This window comes from Colias croceus, chromosome 20 (genome assembly GCF_905220415.1).
Source record: "Colias croceus chromosome 20, ilColCroc2.1".
Taxonomy (NCBI): Eukaryota; Metazoa; Arthropoda; class Insecta; order Lepidoptera; family Pieridae; genus Colias; species Colias croceus.
The window spans coordinates 4,550,083-4,569,197 of record NC_059556.1 but is presented as its reverse complement, the minus strand read 5'-3'; the positions used below and the strand labels follow the sequence as shown (position 1 = coordinate 4,569,197).

At 31.8% G+C, this 19,115-nt stretch overlaps 1 protein-coding gene across 2 annotated transcripts; it reads left to right on the top strand.

Annotated features, from left to right (window-relative positions):
* Positions 1-9,008: 9,008 nt before the first annotated feature.
* On the top strand, positions 9,009-19,016 carry LOC123700875. 2 transcript variants are annotated; one of them, XM_045648238.1, is made up of 3 exons: positions 9,009-9,790; positions 12,964-13,159; positions 17,651-19,016. In XM_045648238.1, exons 1-3 carry the CDS (start codon positions 9,607-9,609, stop codon positions 17,784-17,786), a joined length of 516 nt encoding a protein of 171 aa, XP_045504194.1. In that variant the 5' UTR covers positions 9,009-9,606; the 3' UTR covers positions 17,787-19,016. The 2 variants fall into 2 exon arrangements, with proteins under 2 accessions (XP_045504194.1, XP_045504195.1); XM_045648239.1 differs by lacking the exon at positions 9,009-9,790 and adding an exon at positions 10,789-11,154.
* Positions 19,017-19,115: the final 99 nt, after the last annotated feature.

Below are 19,115 nucleotides of genomic sequence, written 5' to 3'. Positions count from 1 at the left end.
ATACAAAATAAACAAAAGAGGACCAAGAATAGAACCTTGCGGTACTCCTCTGGAAACTTCCGCCCATGCAGACGAACATGCACTTTGACTACTTTGCGCTTTTAACTCGACCATTTGTGAGCGGTGGGAAAGATAACTTTTAAACCACTGTAAAGAGTCATCATCAAAACCGTAGTATGAAAGCTTGCAGAGAAGCAAGTCTATATTGATACAATCGAAAGCTCTGGAGTAGTCTAAGAGGATTAACAGACTCCCCTCCCCTCGATCCTGTGCCTCAAGCATATTATCAACCACATCCAACAGAGCTGTTATGGTACTGTTTTGTTTCCTAAAGCCCGATTGCCTAGTTGGTAATAAATCATTTAAATCTAAGTAGCGCCTGACTTGCTCACATACAACTTTCTCAAGAATCTTTGATAGACATGGCAAAATACTAATTGGTCTTAGATCTTTAAGACAATTTGGATTGTTAGTTTTGGGCAATGGTTTAATGAGCGCTTTACGCCAGGTGGAAGGGAAGGTGCCAGTCTTAAGTGAAGTGTTTATGATATTCGTAATTGTTTCCAGAGTAAAGGGCAACGATAATTTTAACATATCTAGTGAGATTCCGTCGTAACCAATAGCATTAGAATGCAATGATCTAAAATGCTTAAACACGTCGTCTTTAGAGACAGCCGCAAAAGAAAACTGTGAAGTCCCTTTTTTATTGTTTAAAAAGAAATCTAAGTCCTCTTGAGACGCGCATGATCTACCAGGAATATCTAAAAAATGACGATTTATATCATCCGGCTTTCTAAGATGCTCCGGCAACGCATTGTCAGTACTTCTACTGAAATTAACATTTTTTTTTATATTATTCCAGAGCATACGCGGGTTATTTAGATTCGTGTTTACAAACATTTCAAAATAACATTTTTTTTCGCGCTCAATCGCATTCACAACCTCTTTCTTTAACTCCAAATAATATAATTTATGACTATCCTTTTTAGAATACTTTGCTCTAGTATATGCATCATTCCTACGTCTCATCAGTAACCTGATATTGTATGTGACCCAAGGGTAGTTCTGATTTTTTACAAGAAAGTGCTTAATGGGAGCTAGACAGTCAAAAATTGATAAAATGATTGAATTAAAATTCGAAACAAAATTATTAATATCCTGGTGGTCTATTATAGCATCCAAGTTAATGCTTGACATAGAGGTTTCGAATAGTTTCATGTTAATATCTTTAATTGGTCTGTATTGTATTTTTAGAGGGATACACTTATCTTTAGCTATGTAAAGTTCGCACGAAACAAACGCATGGTGACTTAAATCATTTATATGGTTCACTGATATCCGTTGCACATTTATGTCCGTACATATAAGGTCAATAATAGTTTCGCTATGGTCTGTGAAATGTGTGGGTTCATTTATAATTTGCGTTAAGCTCGTCATTGTTAAAAATTCTAGCAATTTGCGATAACCGATTATTATTAGACAGAAACAAACATAAAATTTTTATAAGTTTTATGGAAGCTGAATGTAATGCAAATGGGCAAATATAAAAGTAAAATTAGGTATTTAAAATAAATAAATGAAACAACTACCAATTACAGAAAAACTTCTTTTTCGGTTGAAAATTGCTGGATCATGAGTATAATTCTTTATCTCTTACCTTGGGCAGTCTGGAAGAGATCGCTAGTAAGCGATAAGACCGCCTTATGTACATACCGTGTTAATCCATTTGGTATGATTGTAAATATTTTACTTGGTGTGGTACGTATATTACCACACCAATTGATAAATAATATGTACTCTGATCCCAGTACGATCTGTACCGCGATAGCCATAACGATAATAAAACAATCAGATGACAGTAAAGCACGATTAAAAATCATACTTGTACAGTAGTTGTGAGTGCAATATTTACGTTTCAAAATAACATTTTTTTTGGTACTAAAACGTAGGTAGATTCTCACGCACGCACGCTGATACGTGGTTGGCTGCCCCTTTTCTCATTCCCGAAAAATATCCTCTAAAATTACCCAAGATTCTTCCAATGATTGTACCATACGTTGGAAATTAACTTTAGTCAACAATTGACCACGCGCCAGGATACTTATTTCTGCTACATCCTCATGCAAATCGTTAATTTTTATGAACATTGAATCTGTAAATAAAAAAAATGAAAAGATTACATTACCTAATTTTATTAAAAAGCTACTAACAAATAAAATTCTATCCAGAACTAAAGTGACCTTCTTTGGGCGTTTAATATAGTCTTGTAAAAGTTATACATAAAAATAAAATTTCATCATTTTCTTATTTTGTCGTAACTTCAATTCTAATTAAAAACATGAGTCTAACTATATAATTAATTAATAAAGTAATAATTAATTATAAAAGCTACAATTTACCTTTAGTGGGAACGCAAGAAGGATTTTTTAAAATGTCACAATTAACTGTTAATAGTGTCTTGTTTGACATCAAATAATAAACATCTACCCTCACTTGTAAAATTTTATTAAGTATATTCACATAAAATATAAGCACCTGAAGTGGACTCTGGGAAGACATGGGTTAAAAAGTTAAATAAATAAGTACAATTAAAAACCCCACCAATATCATATTATTTAATTTTTAATTATGAATTTGCAAGAAGCGTTAAACATGTAAATTGATTTGATTTTAATGAAGTCTCATAGATGGCGCTGTTTCAAATTTGTCTTTATACTACTAAGATTCATTAAACTGTTTCTCTGCCAAAATTACGTAAATGACGTAGTTTTTATAGTGTAAAGCTAGATAATAGCGTGGCTTACCCAAAAACAACATTTAAACATGAGTCTTTAGATTGTACGCTGTGTAATACACGGAATACGTTAGAAAAATAAAGGTTCACAGCTCCTCCCCCGGAGGTGATAGCATGATAATGTGTATATAAAAGCCTCACCCGACCTGTTAGTAATATTCATGCAAAATTTGAAGTCAATCTATGCGGTACTTTTCGAGATTAGCTCGGACAAATATACAGACAAACAGACAAACAGACAAACCGACAAACAGACAAACAGACAAAAATTCTAAAAACTATGTTTTTGGCTTCTATATCGATTATAGATCATGGATTATGTATTCTTTTAAAAAAATATTCAATGTACAGTTTTGACTTTCCTACGATTTTATTATATGTATAGATAATAGATAGATGTAATAAGTTTAATAATTGTTACAACCTTAATATGAAATTTATCAAAATTATAATTAATTGTTATTTTAAAGAAATAATAGCAGTGGTAACTGGTAATATAAACTCTGGTGTCACGAAAATCAGACAGGGAATATTTTAACCGAAACAGAAGCACTAAATGGGAAGATTTTATGAGAAATAAACTATAAATTTGTACACTTTCTGTCGCAATAATAAAAGCCAAGTATTGATATTATAATTTTTAATTTTATTATTTATTTTAAATTACGATATACTAGCTTCCGCCCGCGACTCCGTCCGCGCAGAAAAATTAAGAAAAATTAAGATTTATTTTTTTTCTACGTATTTTTCCGGGATAAAAAGTATCCTATTTTATGCCCAGGATAATAAGGTATAATTATACCAAGTTTCATCGAAATCGAACCGTTAGTTTTCACGTGATGCCTGAACATACAGACAGATCCAGTAACACCCCCTGCTATTTATTTTTTCAATATTTTCAATGTACAGAATTGACCCTTCTACAGATTTATTATATGTATAGATTATTTAAGATAACTAACGAAATGGTGTAAGATATGAACATAAGAGTAATATATCCGTGCATACAGTGCTTCAATCAGTGGGAAATCCATATTGAGGTCATGTTAAGGCCTCCGTGGTCTCTCACAAAGACAATAGCCATTATCGTATCCCACAAGACATCGCAAGGTTTCGCTACTATGACGTATAGCTATGTATAGCTAAGTATAGTTGGTGGTTATCTAACCACAGCCTAGCATTCGTATTAATACCTAGATACATTGGTTTGATCAAGTTGCGGTACCTTACATGAACCTTGCGGAACTAAAAGTGAAGTCCCGTGTCCCCGTAGTGGGTAAGGGGCAGATGCATTATGCATACATCTGTTTCACTGATCGAATTTCTTTAGGGACAAGTAGGTGATTAGCCTTCTGTATCCTACCAGACCGAGACATTTTTTTTCTTCGTCTCCACCGGGAATCGAACCCAGGACCTACGCTACGCTCACGCTCACGCGTCAACCACTGTACCAAGGAGGCGGTCAACTTGCGGAACTAAACGTAGGTATAAAAACAATATTTTCATAAAATATGTAAGTATATTAGTGGCTTTGCTTTACAATTTATTGTGAAATAGATAAAATATTTATCGATCAAGGTTTAATTTCAAAATACGTATGATGTCGACAATATTTATAGAACCTGCCTGAATCATTGAATAATTTTTAAATTTGAATAAAATCAAACCATCTTTTGCCATTGACATAGTGTACCTGAGACCATTGAGATAATATTAATATGGAGACGATACCGCCTACATCACATATGTTCCACTCAACATACGTCATGTGGCGTAACTGCACTCAGTCGCTTGCTCGCTCATTGGCGCGAACGTCACGCTCATTTTTTATTTGTTTTAAAGTGAAACGCATCAAATATGCCTACGTGTGTGTTACGATATTGCACAAATAATACAAAGAATACGGAAAAGTGCAAAGGAATAACTTTTCATCAGTAAGTAACTAGATAATAATTTTTAAAACTTAGTTAGAGCAAAATTTTTGGCGGGCGACATTTTGTCATAGATTAAAAATTTAAGATATGACATTGGGCATGAAATAAGTGTTGTTAGTAATATTTGCTGGCGTATATTTTTATAGTATAAAATAATAATTTTACATATTTAGAAAAGCATAGACTGGTTGTTAATTGAAAAAAGGTGAAATCATGAAATATGAAAATCAATTACTCAATCACCAATTTTTTTTTGTTAATTGATTTTAATCAAGTTTTTAATTGATATTGTATAAGCTACTGACTTGAACGTATAATTGAATTATTATTTATTTATCTGCACTAATATTATAAAGAGGAAAACTTTGTTTGTTTGTTTGATTGTAATTAATAGGCTCATAAACTACTGGACCGATTTTGATGAAAGGAGAATGCCCATTTTTGGTACTGGTTTTTCTCATGCATCAAGACAACAATGCTATTAAAAAAAATCTCGGCAATTTAGAGGCCTTCTTACCATTGGAAAATATATTTTGAACAGGGAATGTTTTGTAAAATCTTATAAGACATGTAATTGTTTAGATCCGTTATTATAGATTTAGTGTCCATTACCGGTTACCATGGTAACCAAGCGGTAACTTATTACATTTACTATGGTAAATAGCTAAATGTATTAATATCGATTATTGTTTTCATTGAATTACAAAAAAAAATCAATTAACTTAAAATCACTCTTTAAGGTATTGTTTATACACTGTAGGTTGTTTTAACAAAGATAGTGAAGTAAAATAATATAAATATGTATATATAAAAAAAATATTATTATGACATAGCTTGGTAGGTAACCAGTTATTTCTTATTTGTTTCTTTCTTCGAATATGTAGTGAAAAAATGATTCAAACAACAACAACAACATGTAAACCGAATAAAAACTCAATTGGCATTTTTTAAGTATATATTTAGGTTTTCTTGAAATCCGTCCCGGAAGATTTCTGTGCCTACCTACACTAGCCGATGAACAGATAGACTTTGTCTGAAAGCATAAGCTCTACGCATAGATTAAATATGTTAATCGAAAAATAACCTTTGGACGATAAAATGTTACCTAAATCACACATAAACCTAACTAAATCGGGGTTATTTAAGTTTTGAGGTTATTTCACATTTTTCTCAATATCTTGAAAACCCCTGTTTTTATCACAAAAAAATCAATTGGTAAAAATCTTTTGAATATCGAAGAACCCTCCAAAACCACTCTGGCATTGACGCAACACTGTACTGTGGTCCATACTTTCATGGGCATTCTCCTTTGGCACAGACAATCTTAAGACCCTGAGAAAGAACATAGGCTACTTTTTATTGCGAAATATGTGCCACGGGCGAAGCCGGGGCGGACCGCTAGTTCAGAGATAAGTAATTAATATTTTTTCTATTCAAGGTTTCCATGTCTGGGCCGTGAAGAAAGGGAAAAATTATTTATTTTTTTCTAAAAAAGGCTCAATTTGTAAGGAATAAAACTTCCCATAGCCCTGACTGAACCTAAAACACGAAAAAAATTAAATTATTCCATATGACGTCACTATTTACATCATCCTATATTATATGCCAGATATTGTTAGCCCCGCGTAGTAAAGTCAGTTTATACCTAAAATAAATATTAAGTAAGTACAAAGAAAATTTCAAGTCAACGTGCATGTAAGGAGTGGCACCCAATAAAATAGACAGAATGAAACCAAGTGTCGCCTCTATAGCGGTGAGTCAGTGACATCGCATAATCTATGACTGTCTAGCCGTCATTCGCGCGCCCCGCGCCGCCGCGCTTGGCGCACAGATTTTGTTCGTGGTGTCTGCTCCATATTAATATTATCTCAATGCCTGAGACCTTAATACTACAGACGACATAATAAATTTAATGGATAATACTTAAATTTTTTATGCTAATTAAGATTTAAGAATTGAAGAAAAACAAATGTGAGGACACACTTTTAACAGACTTCATGGTTCAGTACAATTGCCTTGTACACAAAAATCTATTAAAATCTTATTAAATTGATAAAATAATAGGTTTTAAAATTCCACTGCAAGCGTCGTTACTTAACTAAGTACTGACTTACATTTCCATGATAAAAAGCAGTTTTTTATTGACCTACAATAGATTTTTTGTTTTATAGGCACTTAATACCTATACACTCATCGATAGGTAGTGTCAAGAGTTTGATTTCTGGGTCAGGCTTAGTGTTATTGGTTGAAGAATTCATTAGCAGCAGCTATACATTGGATTTGTTCTTAGGAATACATTTATAACAAATTTTGAGATGAAAAACAAATCTTATTAGGAAATTGTTTACCACGTGCGCTTTTCTGCTGAACCTTTCGGCAATTTTTTTTCGAAGGTGGGTTTGATATTACGTTTCGACAGACGTGAACGACTTCACAATTTCATTTAATTAAGATAGTTTTATTCGAAATAAATCATTAGCGATTTTTTTTTGCTATTCTCAAAAATTTATATTATCAGTAAAAATTGCAAATCTATGATAATAATATGATTGATGTTTACAATAACCCAGTAGGTCTGAAAATATACAGAACATAATTAATAGGTTATATTAGAGGTCCTTAACCTATAATAAATATATAGGTAAAGGACCTCTCTTTATATTATGTTCTGTGGAAAATATTGTGAGAAAGATTTACTTACGCCTGTATTTTTAATTAAATGTCTTCATTTGTTTCTGTACCATTCATTACTGGTGGCAATATTGCGTCATGTCAATATGGGAGATAATTCCAACAGTAGGAAGGAAACAGGCATTACGTGAAATATTATGTTACAGCCGCCTCTTTATTATTATGTGGGAATTGGGAAATACATGAACGTATACTAGCATTGTTATCAAGTTTGCAACTATATTGTAGATAGTACATGTGATATTAAATTAGCATTGCCTGTAACATTTATTTTCGCAGTAATTCGCTTGCAAATCACGCTCACATGGCCTTGCATTTTGGGTCTTACAAAGTTACAAATTGGCATTTGTTAAAAGGATGACTTAATTCTGCATTGTAAGACAACAAAAAATATTTTATGCTTTGAATGATTCTATTCTGAAAAAGAAGTAGTTATTTATCTACAATAAAATTTTAATGTAGTAATTACATCAACCTATTCGGGAATAAGATTTTTTAGACAATCGAGAATGAGGTCGTCTATTCTTTGAATACCTAATTATTAAAAAAAGATACTAGTCTTGTGTGTAAAATATATATGAAAACTTGTCCATTAAATCTGAATTTCTGATCTTATTTTACATTCAAGAGGCAGTGTAAATATAAACCAAGCACCTCGAGACTCATGTTAAGAACTGTAGACTAGCGAGATCGTTATTTTTATATTACAGCGATTTGAATGTATAAATGTAAATTCTTTGCTACGAAATACCTTTGCATAAGTGGATAAGTTTTAGACGAATTCAAGATACCTATGAGCTATATTTTCATATATTATGTAAGTAATCGGAGTAGAGTACGGGTATAATATATTGGAAGTTAAATAGAGCATAATTTGTTTTAGAGTTAGCACTGCTACTATCTTTATTATATTTGTTAAGAGATTCATAACATGTTTATTAGAGTTTTTAAAGTGAAACTTTTATTACATCGTCTCAAAAATTTTGGTCTGTGTAGCGCATGTCGCGTGACGCACGATGCGTACGTTAATTGTCGTACAAATACGATAATTTTTAGTTAAATGTTTATAGTGTGAAAAAAAGTTTCACTTTTACCGTGGTTTCATAAAACCACACAACATTTTTTTTTATAAGCTCTTAAATAAATATGTCACATAGGGTTTTGGTTATCCTGTAACAATTTTGATCAAAATAAAATTATATTTTTAGGAGCCCTCATCGCCGCGCCGTCAAAGGTTGATCCGGGTTTTAAAAATATAACCGATGTCACTCATGTCTCGAAATAGGTTTGTGCTGATGAAATAATTTTCAGAAACGTTTCAATACCGACTGAGTCTATGTATTATATAAACAAAAAAAATTTTCCTCATAACAACACTAGTTTAGATTAAAAACTGCAACCCTACACTTATTCGGTTTGTCGAGTACAAACGAGCTTGAATGCTAATTATATAAATTCCTAACGATACATAATTTAATACCGCGTAAAGTAGTGTCAAATGGTTAGATAAGGTATTGTATAACATTCCTTCTAGTACTTTCTGCAAACAATAGACAGTGGGGTTGTTAGTGTTTGTATCGCAATTTTAGTGCAGTCACGGTGATGACGTTTGAATTAACACATGCGCGGTCGCGCACTTTACCTTTTACGCGGGTTTTTTGGCAAGGCCTATAGTGAAACCTCTTTTGATTTAATTTTCGTTGGCACATTACTCGCGTGTAATTTTCAAATTGAATAATAAGTCTTTTAAGCAATAAAAAATATCCTAAAAGCTTTAATTAATGCGTTGGAAATGCAATAAGCTAATTAACTAATGATAAATGATGACAATTTCTCTGAAATATTTTGAATGAAGTATTGGTGCGTGACGCTCGTCACATACTCAGACGATTATTTAATCCTTGACCAATCGAGTAGTCCTGACGACTAACCTAATCGACACGGTGATTTAGTAATAGATACTATGTCCATTACATTACGACACTAACCTGCGTACCCGTGTTAGACATGGTCAGTTATAATTAAACGAGCACCAAATATCGTCGTATTAAAAAAGTTACCACGAAGGTTGTGTAGACTCTGTGCAAGAAAAAAAAACAAATTTAAAATTCGAATACTTTCGAAGTTTGAAAACAAGGCCCTCGTTTAAAATTTGTTCGAAGTTGGTGTTAACTTTTTGTTTGAACGATGGAGCTTGTGAAATTTTTTTACGTGTGGACTGTGCTTACATTTCTGGTATTACATGGTGTGCTGGTTGGCACAGAGCAGAGTGCTTTCGAATTGCCTGTGCAATTAGTCGGGTTCCCGTTTATCATTATGGCTGTGAGAGTGACGAATTTTATCAAGAAATTATCGTACGCTCTTAGTCCAGGTAAATTTTTAATTTTGTGTTAATATTTCTACATTGAATTTGGTATCTATATCTAATTAATTAAATTTTATGATTCTTACTTAGGTACTTAACACAGTTGAATATAAAAAACGAAATCTAAAGTTCGTCTAGGTATCGTTTAAAAGGCTATGGAAAAAAACTCCAACCAAATAAACCAAATAAAAATCAATATAGTTATACATTTCGTTTTAATTTTGGCTTACTTTAATTAATTTTGGTTTACTTTATTAAAAAGTTACGCATACTTTTATGTTGCAATAAACAATGCCTTTTGCTATCGCTTAAAAAGCTGATGCGATTACAAAAACTTAATGACGCAGAGCGCTTATTGCGTGAGTTTAACTCGCGCTTGACTGGTTTCATTTTTATTTTATTTATATTTATATGAATAATATTAATTAAAGTTCCTTGACCATCCGATAATATTTTTATTTTTCAAATATATCTATTTTATTACAAAGTATACTTAAAACTAAGGATTATAAAATAAGTCCACATTTATTATTAACTGAAATTATAAGATCTAGGACACACCGGTTAGCCTTGTTCGTTATTATCATAAATTATAAACATTTACTTTGTTGTTTGGATAGTTTTTAATTTTTATGCTTGTTATAAAATGAGCTTGTGAAACTTTTTACAAGCCTTCATTAGAAGTTGTACTTAAAAGTGCATTCATGCAAATACAACAACTTGGGGAACTGAATATAACTTAGAACAAAACCGTTTTAACTTTGTGTTCACGGTTGAGTAAGATTGGTTTTTAAAAATGGCAACACTCAACAGTCTATCTTATTACATAGGTACAGAGGCTAATTTATAAATGTAAACATCTAAGGATGCTAGTTTAAACAAATTGAGATATTTTTTATCGAGAAGATTCTGTACGAAAGTACAAGTGAACACAATAACCTACTTGCAAGAATGACATAACTTTCCGATTGACCAACGAGACGGGGAAGCCGTTACGTTCCGTGTCACACCGCGCTTTACCATCGTTGCCAGTTCTAGCTGTACCGCTTTAAGCACGTGTAGACTGCGCTTTATTTAATTAGAAAAATAACAAAAAAGAAATGAGCTAAGGCGCGCGAATTTTGAAAATAGATCGCAGTTTTATAGTTTAGGTCGTGAAAAATATTGACGGGAGAAACAAAAGCTAAATTTCAAAATGCAGTTTGGTGTTATATTTTGTTCCTTTTTTAGTTTATTTGTTTGTTTTTATAACGTTGCTACCGAAGAAGCTCCGTTTGAATTGCCAGTACAGCTTGTTGGATTTCCATTTATAGTTGGTAGTGTTAAATTGACGAATTTCTTGAAGAAATTGAGCTATTCGTTGAGTCCTGGTATGTATGCCTTGTAAATAAGAAACTAATATTAAGAGTACTACGTACAGTACATCAATGATCGTAATATATCTAATTACTTGTTCAAGTTATTTCCACTAGTCAAATATTTTGATCACAAATAAATCCTTACTTTAAAGTAATTTCAATATAATACTTTATCATGCTTCTTTATGAATGCTATAGTATGCATGTTATTATCAAGCTGGTTTTATACATTTTAGCGAATTTGCAATACTTATATGTTTTATAATGTTATTATCATAAAATATACATAATGAATCTCGTAAAAAGAATATTGCCCCTTTCGGGACGGAAGCGAACGTCATTATGAGTAATAAATAATGTAGAGTCAGCAGATATTACTTAATATATCAAAAGGTTGGTAATATTTTAGCGAGTCACCATACTTAAATTCGTACTTTTTGAAAATGAATATTATCAATGAGAATTAGGATATTATTTTGATCGACTCCTTGGTAGTAACTAGTAACCCCCAAAGCAATAAAACCACGAGGGTGTTATTTCTTTTCTCAAGCAGGTTAAGATATACAATTATGTCAGTCTTGTAAGACATAGTTATAATATGTTATATGACCTAATTGCACGTACAGATAATAATAATTAATCAGAGCCACACATGGGTCGCGTATCAATTCCTATTTACGGACATCAGAGTAAACTTTATAATTTTATATTCATAATCATTCATAGTATATAGTAAACGATAAATATTATGTTTGTCAAGTGACATTATTAATAGCTAACATTTAGGACAGAGTTAAACGAAGTAAAATTTTGCTAAATATTACAATATAGAGCCATACCAGTCCCGGTAGTTAGATTTATTAATTCAGCAATATAAGATATAATACATGCTTAAAACTTAATATCGTAAGGACGTATGTAGTTTCAATTGAACAAATGGACCAATAATAATAATCAATCAAACCGTGAAACATTATTTTCACTATTCAATTTAACCAAAAACAATATTCCATATTTACTCGATACGGGAAATCGTGCCGCTGCATGCATTATTTATTTAAACGGACCAAATTTACGATGGAAGTCGGACTATTAAAGATGTATTTCCGTATATCGAAAATTTCGGGGACATTTTGATTCGCCTTTTTATTGTTGAAACAGGCTCGTCCTGCTCGTCATGGAATATAATTTAAATGTTTTTGCACTGGCTTTCAGTTAAGAAAATTAAAATATTTATATTATATAGACTTACATTTAAACAAAAATAAAAGTAATAATATATTTATTTAATTAACGATTTACAAGACACAACCAAGTTGTATACGTTTTAAATAAACTGCTAGACATTAAGCACAGAATATAATATCATGTATAGGTATATTAGAAATGTATAATATAAATGAATACCATACAACTGCATTTTCTATTTTGTAACAAAATGTCGCACAGCAAGGCTGTAGGTAATTCGGAAGCGATACATTATCCGAACTTTTAAAACAAAAACCTTTGAAAGTGCTGTATAGATGGAATGGATAGCTTATCCATTTTACGAGTATATTATACACTGTGTATATTATATATAGCAAATAAATTAAGAAAATATTATGGAAATAAAACTAAACTTTTCTTTTCGAAATTAAAAATTAAGAAATTATTATTAGATAATGTATGAATTTAAAACAGGGTGCATAATATTATTTACCCTTCGTTTCTAAAACAGTGGGTAATGAGGGCAGTGTGATGGTCCATCTTCTGAAATCCCAATCATATTACATCGTTTCAAATCTCTATACCTTACCTATTTGTCTCCATTTTTTCCAGCCACATACCGATCAAGAAACCGCCGCGAGTTGACATTCGCAAGCGAACCAGAAACATTCGATGTACAAGAAGTAGAGAAATACATAGTGGGTGAATTCGGTACACGGGCCTGTGTGTTTGAGCGAGTATGTGCTCAATATGCCAAGAGAGCTAGAACACAGCCGAAACCGCAGATGGACTGGCCTGATGTGTTTAGGTATGTATTTTCTAAATAATAACGTTGGTTTGTAATAGATCAATAGCCCACGATGGCCAGACCTTTGTTATTTTATAAAAGTTGAAAGTTTCTCTGTATATGTGTCCTATACAGATATAAGAACGTATGTAATAGGTATGTATTAGATAAATGATATATACATAATATATATAATATCAACTGAATAAATATGGGCTACTACCCCGATTTGTTTTATTCTTTATATGGAAAAGCAAAATATATATTTTATAACCATCGAATAGAATCCAAGCAAAGAAAAATATTTCAAAATCACATGAGTATTTATAAAAGAGAGAGAGGAAAAGTTAATTATTATAAAATTCAGTAAGATGTATATTTTGCTACCATTCATTGATTCTCAGAAGGATCGAATTTTCTATGCCTTCGGTTTCTTTCCCGGAGCAAGCACATACAGAACGAGTCATTGAATCTCTGTAACTTCCTTGTAAGTCGAGTTATTCCTATCACTTTTCATTTAATGAAATCTTAGTACTACTGCCCCGATAAATCGTGGTTAGTATTCTAAATGAGAATTTACTATCATTGTAATACCTACCAATATACCTATACGAAACAATTTAGCCAGTTTACAGTTTGCAGTGAAGTTTAGATTTTATAACTTTGTCTATATTGGGCCACTTTACTGTCTAACGTTTTAGGCAGACTGCCAACCTAAATGGATTTAGGATGAATTGGCCTGCAAGTAACAGATGACCATATTTGTTTTAGTTATATGATTTGGTGCAATACTTGAATGTTTAAGAATACTAGTTATTTTCCACTTTTTTGTGCGACAAAATTTTATCTGAAAAATCAGAAAATACAATTCTTACAGGGTGGTTCTAAATTATGTTGACAAATTTCAAAATAATAAATTTCAAAAATGAGACATGCTGCGTTGCTATTGTTTTTTAATTATTATTTTCACATGTTTTGGCGCCAATTTAACGTTATTTGTGAGGAGAATAAAATTAAAATTAGTCATTTTTTACTATGTCTGCTCAACGAGGTGCAATAATATCCTTATATGAGGCTGGTAAGCGGCAGTGCAAGGTAGTGCGACTTCTCGGTATCAGTCGGCAGTTATTTTCTTCTGTTTTTAAACGCTTCGATGAGCTTGGCCATCTTGGTGACCGTCTGGGAAGAGGCAGAAAAATAACTGTGAGGACGCCTAGACTTCGACATATCGTCAAACAAAGATTGACCCGCAATTCACAAGCCAAGGTAAGAAAAATGGCTCGAGACTTAGTTGTAAGTCATTCAACGTTACAACGAGTTGTTAAAAATGAGCTCAAGTTAACAGCATACAAGCTGCGAAAAGCACAGCGGTTGAATGATAAAGATAAAAAAATACGCCTTGAAAGATGTCGCTTACTGAAAGCACGCTCCGCTGGTGAAGCGTGGAAAAATATTTTTTTCACAGATGGAATTTTTTTCAAATTGAGCAGTCTCATAACCGCCAAAATGATTGAGTTTACTCTTCTAGTCGCCGTGGAGCCACAGCATTTATCCCCCTTCGGCAAAAATCGGATTCAGTCATGGTTTGGCGTGGCATTTGCTCAACAGGCAAAACTCCTCTCGTTTTCGTAAAAAAAGGTGTGAAAGTGAATCCAGAAATATACCGACGCGATATTTTGGAGAGTGTAGTTCTTCCTTGGAACCAGCAGCACTTCGGTGACCAATCGTGGACTTTTCAACAGGACTCTGCTTCATCTCACAGGGCCTCAAATGTGCAGTAGTGATGTATGGACCATTTCCCAGAGTTCATAAGTTCCAAGGAATGGCCTCCATTTTCACCAGATCTTAATCAAATGGATTTCAGCGTATGATCAATTCTAGAGGCGAGGGCCTGTGCAACTTCACACAGAAGTTAAGACGCGCTGAAGACAACACTTACTTGTGAGTGGGACAAAATATCTGAAGAGGAGGTACGGAAAATCGTCGAAAACTTCAGAAAACGTTTAAGCCTTTGTATTAAAGCTAAAGGTGGTTATTTTGAAAATAAATAGATATTTACATTAAAATAATACTGTATTTTTATTATTTAGTAGTCACCGTTATACTGTGTAAAAGAAAAATAAAATAAATCGTAAAATAAGTTGTCAACGTATTTCAGAGCCACCCTGTATTACCTACTTTATAGTTTTTCTGAAGAGGAAGCAATTTCTGATTATCTCTTTGTAAGATTAGATATATGGATCTGTAGTAAATTTAAAAAAATAAATTATAAGTACAATAATCTTTAGAAAATAAGGTGGACCTCTTTGTTCCCCCTTTCATTTATTTCAAAGCACTACCTCGTGTAGTTATTTTGCTTTTACGTGGACGATAAAATGTCTTATGCAATAAACGTCTGTGCCGTGTACTTAAGAACATAACTGGATACTAAAGAGAACTCTAAGCAAAACATGACTTAAATGCTGGTAGAAATAAGGAAAAAACATTTACTTAGTGGAAAAGCTTGTACTTACAGACACAATTACCAACCAGCAGATATAACCTAAAGTAAAAACAGGAATTTCTGAATTATGTAAAATTGACAAAGAAAGAAATATGCAAATGTATAATGTAAATGCAAGGTTCGTATAAATTTGCAAAAAATGTCATTAAATATTTATAAACGATACAAAGTTCACGAAAACAATGGTCGTCCTTGACACGGCGCATGAAGGCATGGGTTTCTACGGTTACAAAACTCAAGGCCACGCGAAGCAGGCCAGTGATTGTGAATGCACCGATGCTAAGTGGGCCGTTGATGTAACTCGTACGCAACCGGACTGTATATAGTATGAGAGAGTCACGTAGTTTTTGCTACATATTTTGCGCGAAAGGGTGATGTAGATGGATAGTGCATATTAGAGGTGAAATTTGAAGAATATGTGTTTCGTATGTCAGAAGAGTTTGCGAGAAGTTCATTTATTTATTATACTTATTTTTAATAATATAATATTATATAGCTTCTACACTCTGATATTATTAACTCGTATTCGTACTTTCAGTGGTTAAAATATATATTTATTTTAATATGTGATTAGAAGAAGTGTGGTTTACGAATGTATAACATAGCAATCAATATTTCCTGAAATTTAATTCTACTTTTGTATGTACAAAATACAAAGTTTAACCAATGTAGGTACTTGCTCGTAATTGCTCTCAGTTGATAGAGATATTATGCAACAACCGCGGTAACTTTCTCTCATCTAATCTAACTTTGAAATACGTCAAATAAACAATGGATATAGGTACTGAAAAACAAATTATAATTAAATCTCATTTACCTGTAAATTAACCTAAATATTCAATGCAATAACTATAATTATTATTATTTGTTCCGCGAGTATCGTAAAATTAAGGTTAATTCTGCGATTTAAAAAGCTGTATTTCAATATAATCGATTTAAAATATAATGTCTTATGTGTGAAGGTTAAGTTTGGAAAGTAAATGTATTCATGACTTCTAAAATTTCTCAATCGCTTGTTGCAACCGAATTCAATTGTCAGAATATACGAAATAAACTGTTGTTCTTATAATTTTTAGATTCTACATATAAGTATTTTAAAATATCTATTAAAATAAATAAATAATTTTTATATGGCGTACTTAACTATAAGTGTCATAATTAGCAGAAATTATTTTAATATAAACCTTACAAAATATATAGTTAATATTGTACAACACTTCGAAATTAAAGTCGAAATATATAAAAAAAAACTACGTTGCTCTATTGTGAATGATACCGTGTACTTAATTTTCTATACTTCACACAATTATATTTTTATAAGTAGATAGATTGAAATGTGTCTAATTAGCCAGAATTAACTTCAGTTATTTCTTTTCATGATAGTTGACTCATGACATACTTTGACGAGTGCATTGAGTGCATCAGTGTGCCGTTTTTGATGATCTAATGTTGTGTTGGTAACTTATCTTAACTTTCTATCTACCTTTTTACTTATAATATATATTATAATTTATACTAATACTAGTGGTCCGCCCCGGCTTCGCCCGTGGTATACATATTCACGTTTTACATAATATTACATAAGAACCATCCTCGTACTTCAAGGAATATAATAAAAAAAGAATTAAAGACATCGGTTCATCTGTTCTAAAGTTATGCGCTTACCAACACATTTTGGGATTCATTTTTATATTATAGATTATAAAGAGTTTGTTTGTTTGAACGCGCTAATCTCAAGAACTACTGGTCCAATTTGAAAAATTCTTTCGGTGTTGGATAGTCCATTGTTCGAGGAGCCTTCCTCTTATTCTATATGTCATTACGCTAAGACCAATAGAATCGGAGCCACGAGGGTGAAACCGCAGAGCGCAGCTAGTCATTGATTACCTATGTATAGGTACCTATGTTATTGTTTCTTTTGACCCTATAAAGTATGGCCTTATAATAAACAGTACCGCTTCTTTTCTCCTTAATTATTATAGTATAATAATACATGCTTTCTTTTCCAGCCAATACAAAAGTTCACCAGACCAAGCCAAAGAACTATATCTTCTCAGCGTGTTTCTAGGTGACATAGTGGGTTCTCCTCAGCTCTGCCACCAGTTAGGCAAACGAAGAGGCTGTGATGATTCCTTCTTGAGATAAAATATAATTGCTTTATTTTATACCTTTTTGTATTTGTAGGAAAAAAGGTGTGTGGTTGTAAGAACGAAATAAGCTGTTCATTGATTATATTCAAATTGAATTCAAATTTTATGCAAATACATATCTACACGGTTACCGATTACACGGGATAGAACAAAAACATCGTTACATCCCAAACTATTTTTTTAATAGATATAATTCGATGATTGTGTTTTTCCTAGTATGAGAGGTGAGGTCTTAAAATATGGAAATGTTAAGTGCATGCTTTTTAATTATAATAGTTTTAATTGTTTTTATGCATTGATAGTTGATACTATGTGGGTGAAAAGAATTAGATAAATAATTTGTGTAGATTTAATGTTTTTTATTTGGTGCTTTTATAATTATTTAGTTTTTTTAGAGCATTGTTTGGTATTGTATATAAATATGTAGTAAAATATTTTGTATGTATGTACTTAGAAATACGCAATAAAAAGTTACCACGTCAATTAATGTGATGTATTATTAAGCAGTACGTTTGTAAATATTAAGCATAATTATTTTATTATAAAAATTTTAAATAGAGCTAGTTTCACGATTTGCCCAAAAAGCCATTTTTTGGCTTATATTTTCTCATAATATTTGTCATTAAATTATTTTTAACGACTAATAAGCCAATAAGAACTTATTCAGTTGTGAATCTGGTTATTAAAATTATAGGTTTTGCCTTATTACGATAAGTAGGTAGAAGAAATTGTAAACTTAGAAACCATGTGTTAAATTTTTAAAATTTATATTGTTGACTCTAAGATGTAAATTAGAATAAATTTCAGAGATACCCAATTAGAAAGAAAATGTGTTCACTTAATATAAATAGTAATAAATCTTTGTTGTTTTATAATAATTGCATGATATTATGAATTTAATATTAAATGTAATTTATTATTGTTACACAAAACTAGTGTAACACGTTTATATGTGTTTATATAATTTAGTTGTATATTAATCGCGCGCATCATAAGTTACCTATATTTGTGATGAATAAAAGTTAATAGTTTTTATAAACTGTTTAGTTATTTCTCAATAACTTAGTACAGGAATTATTATTAAGTATACGTTAAAAAACTCGTGAATTCTTCCTCTTAGTTGCCAGTTTATGAAGTAATATTGGATCTTATTTCTTATTATGGCTTCAGAATTTACAGTTCAATACTTGGTGAAATGTTTACTAATAAACTGGATAATTATTAATATTGTCTTTTTTTATCCCGAATCCTTAGAATTATATAAAGAAAGATCATTTAATAGCCTATGTGAAAAATATTCCAAAATAGTAGATAAATATTGACC

Coding starts and splice junctions, on each gene's coding strand:
- LOC123700875 (XM_045648238.1), top strand. CDS start 9,607: ATGGAGCTTGTGAAATTTTTTTACGTGTGGACTGTGCTTACATTTCTG. Junction 9,791..12,963: donor ATCGTACGCTCTTAGTCCAG/GTAAATTTTTAA, acceptor CATTTTTTCCAG/CCACATACCGATCAAGAAAC. Junction 13,160..17,650: donor GACTGGCCTGATGTGTTTAG/GTATGTATTTTC, acceptor TTTCTTTTCCAG/CCAATACAAAAGTTCACCAG.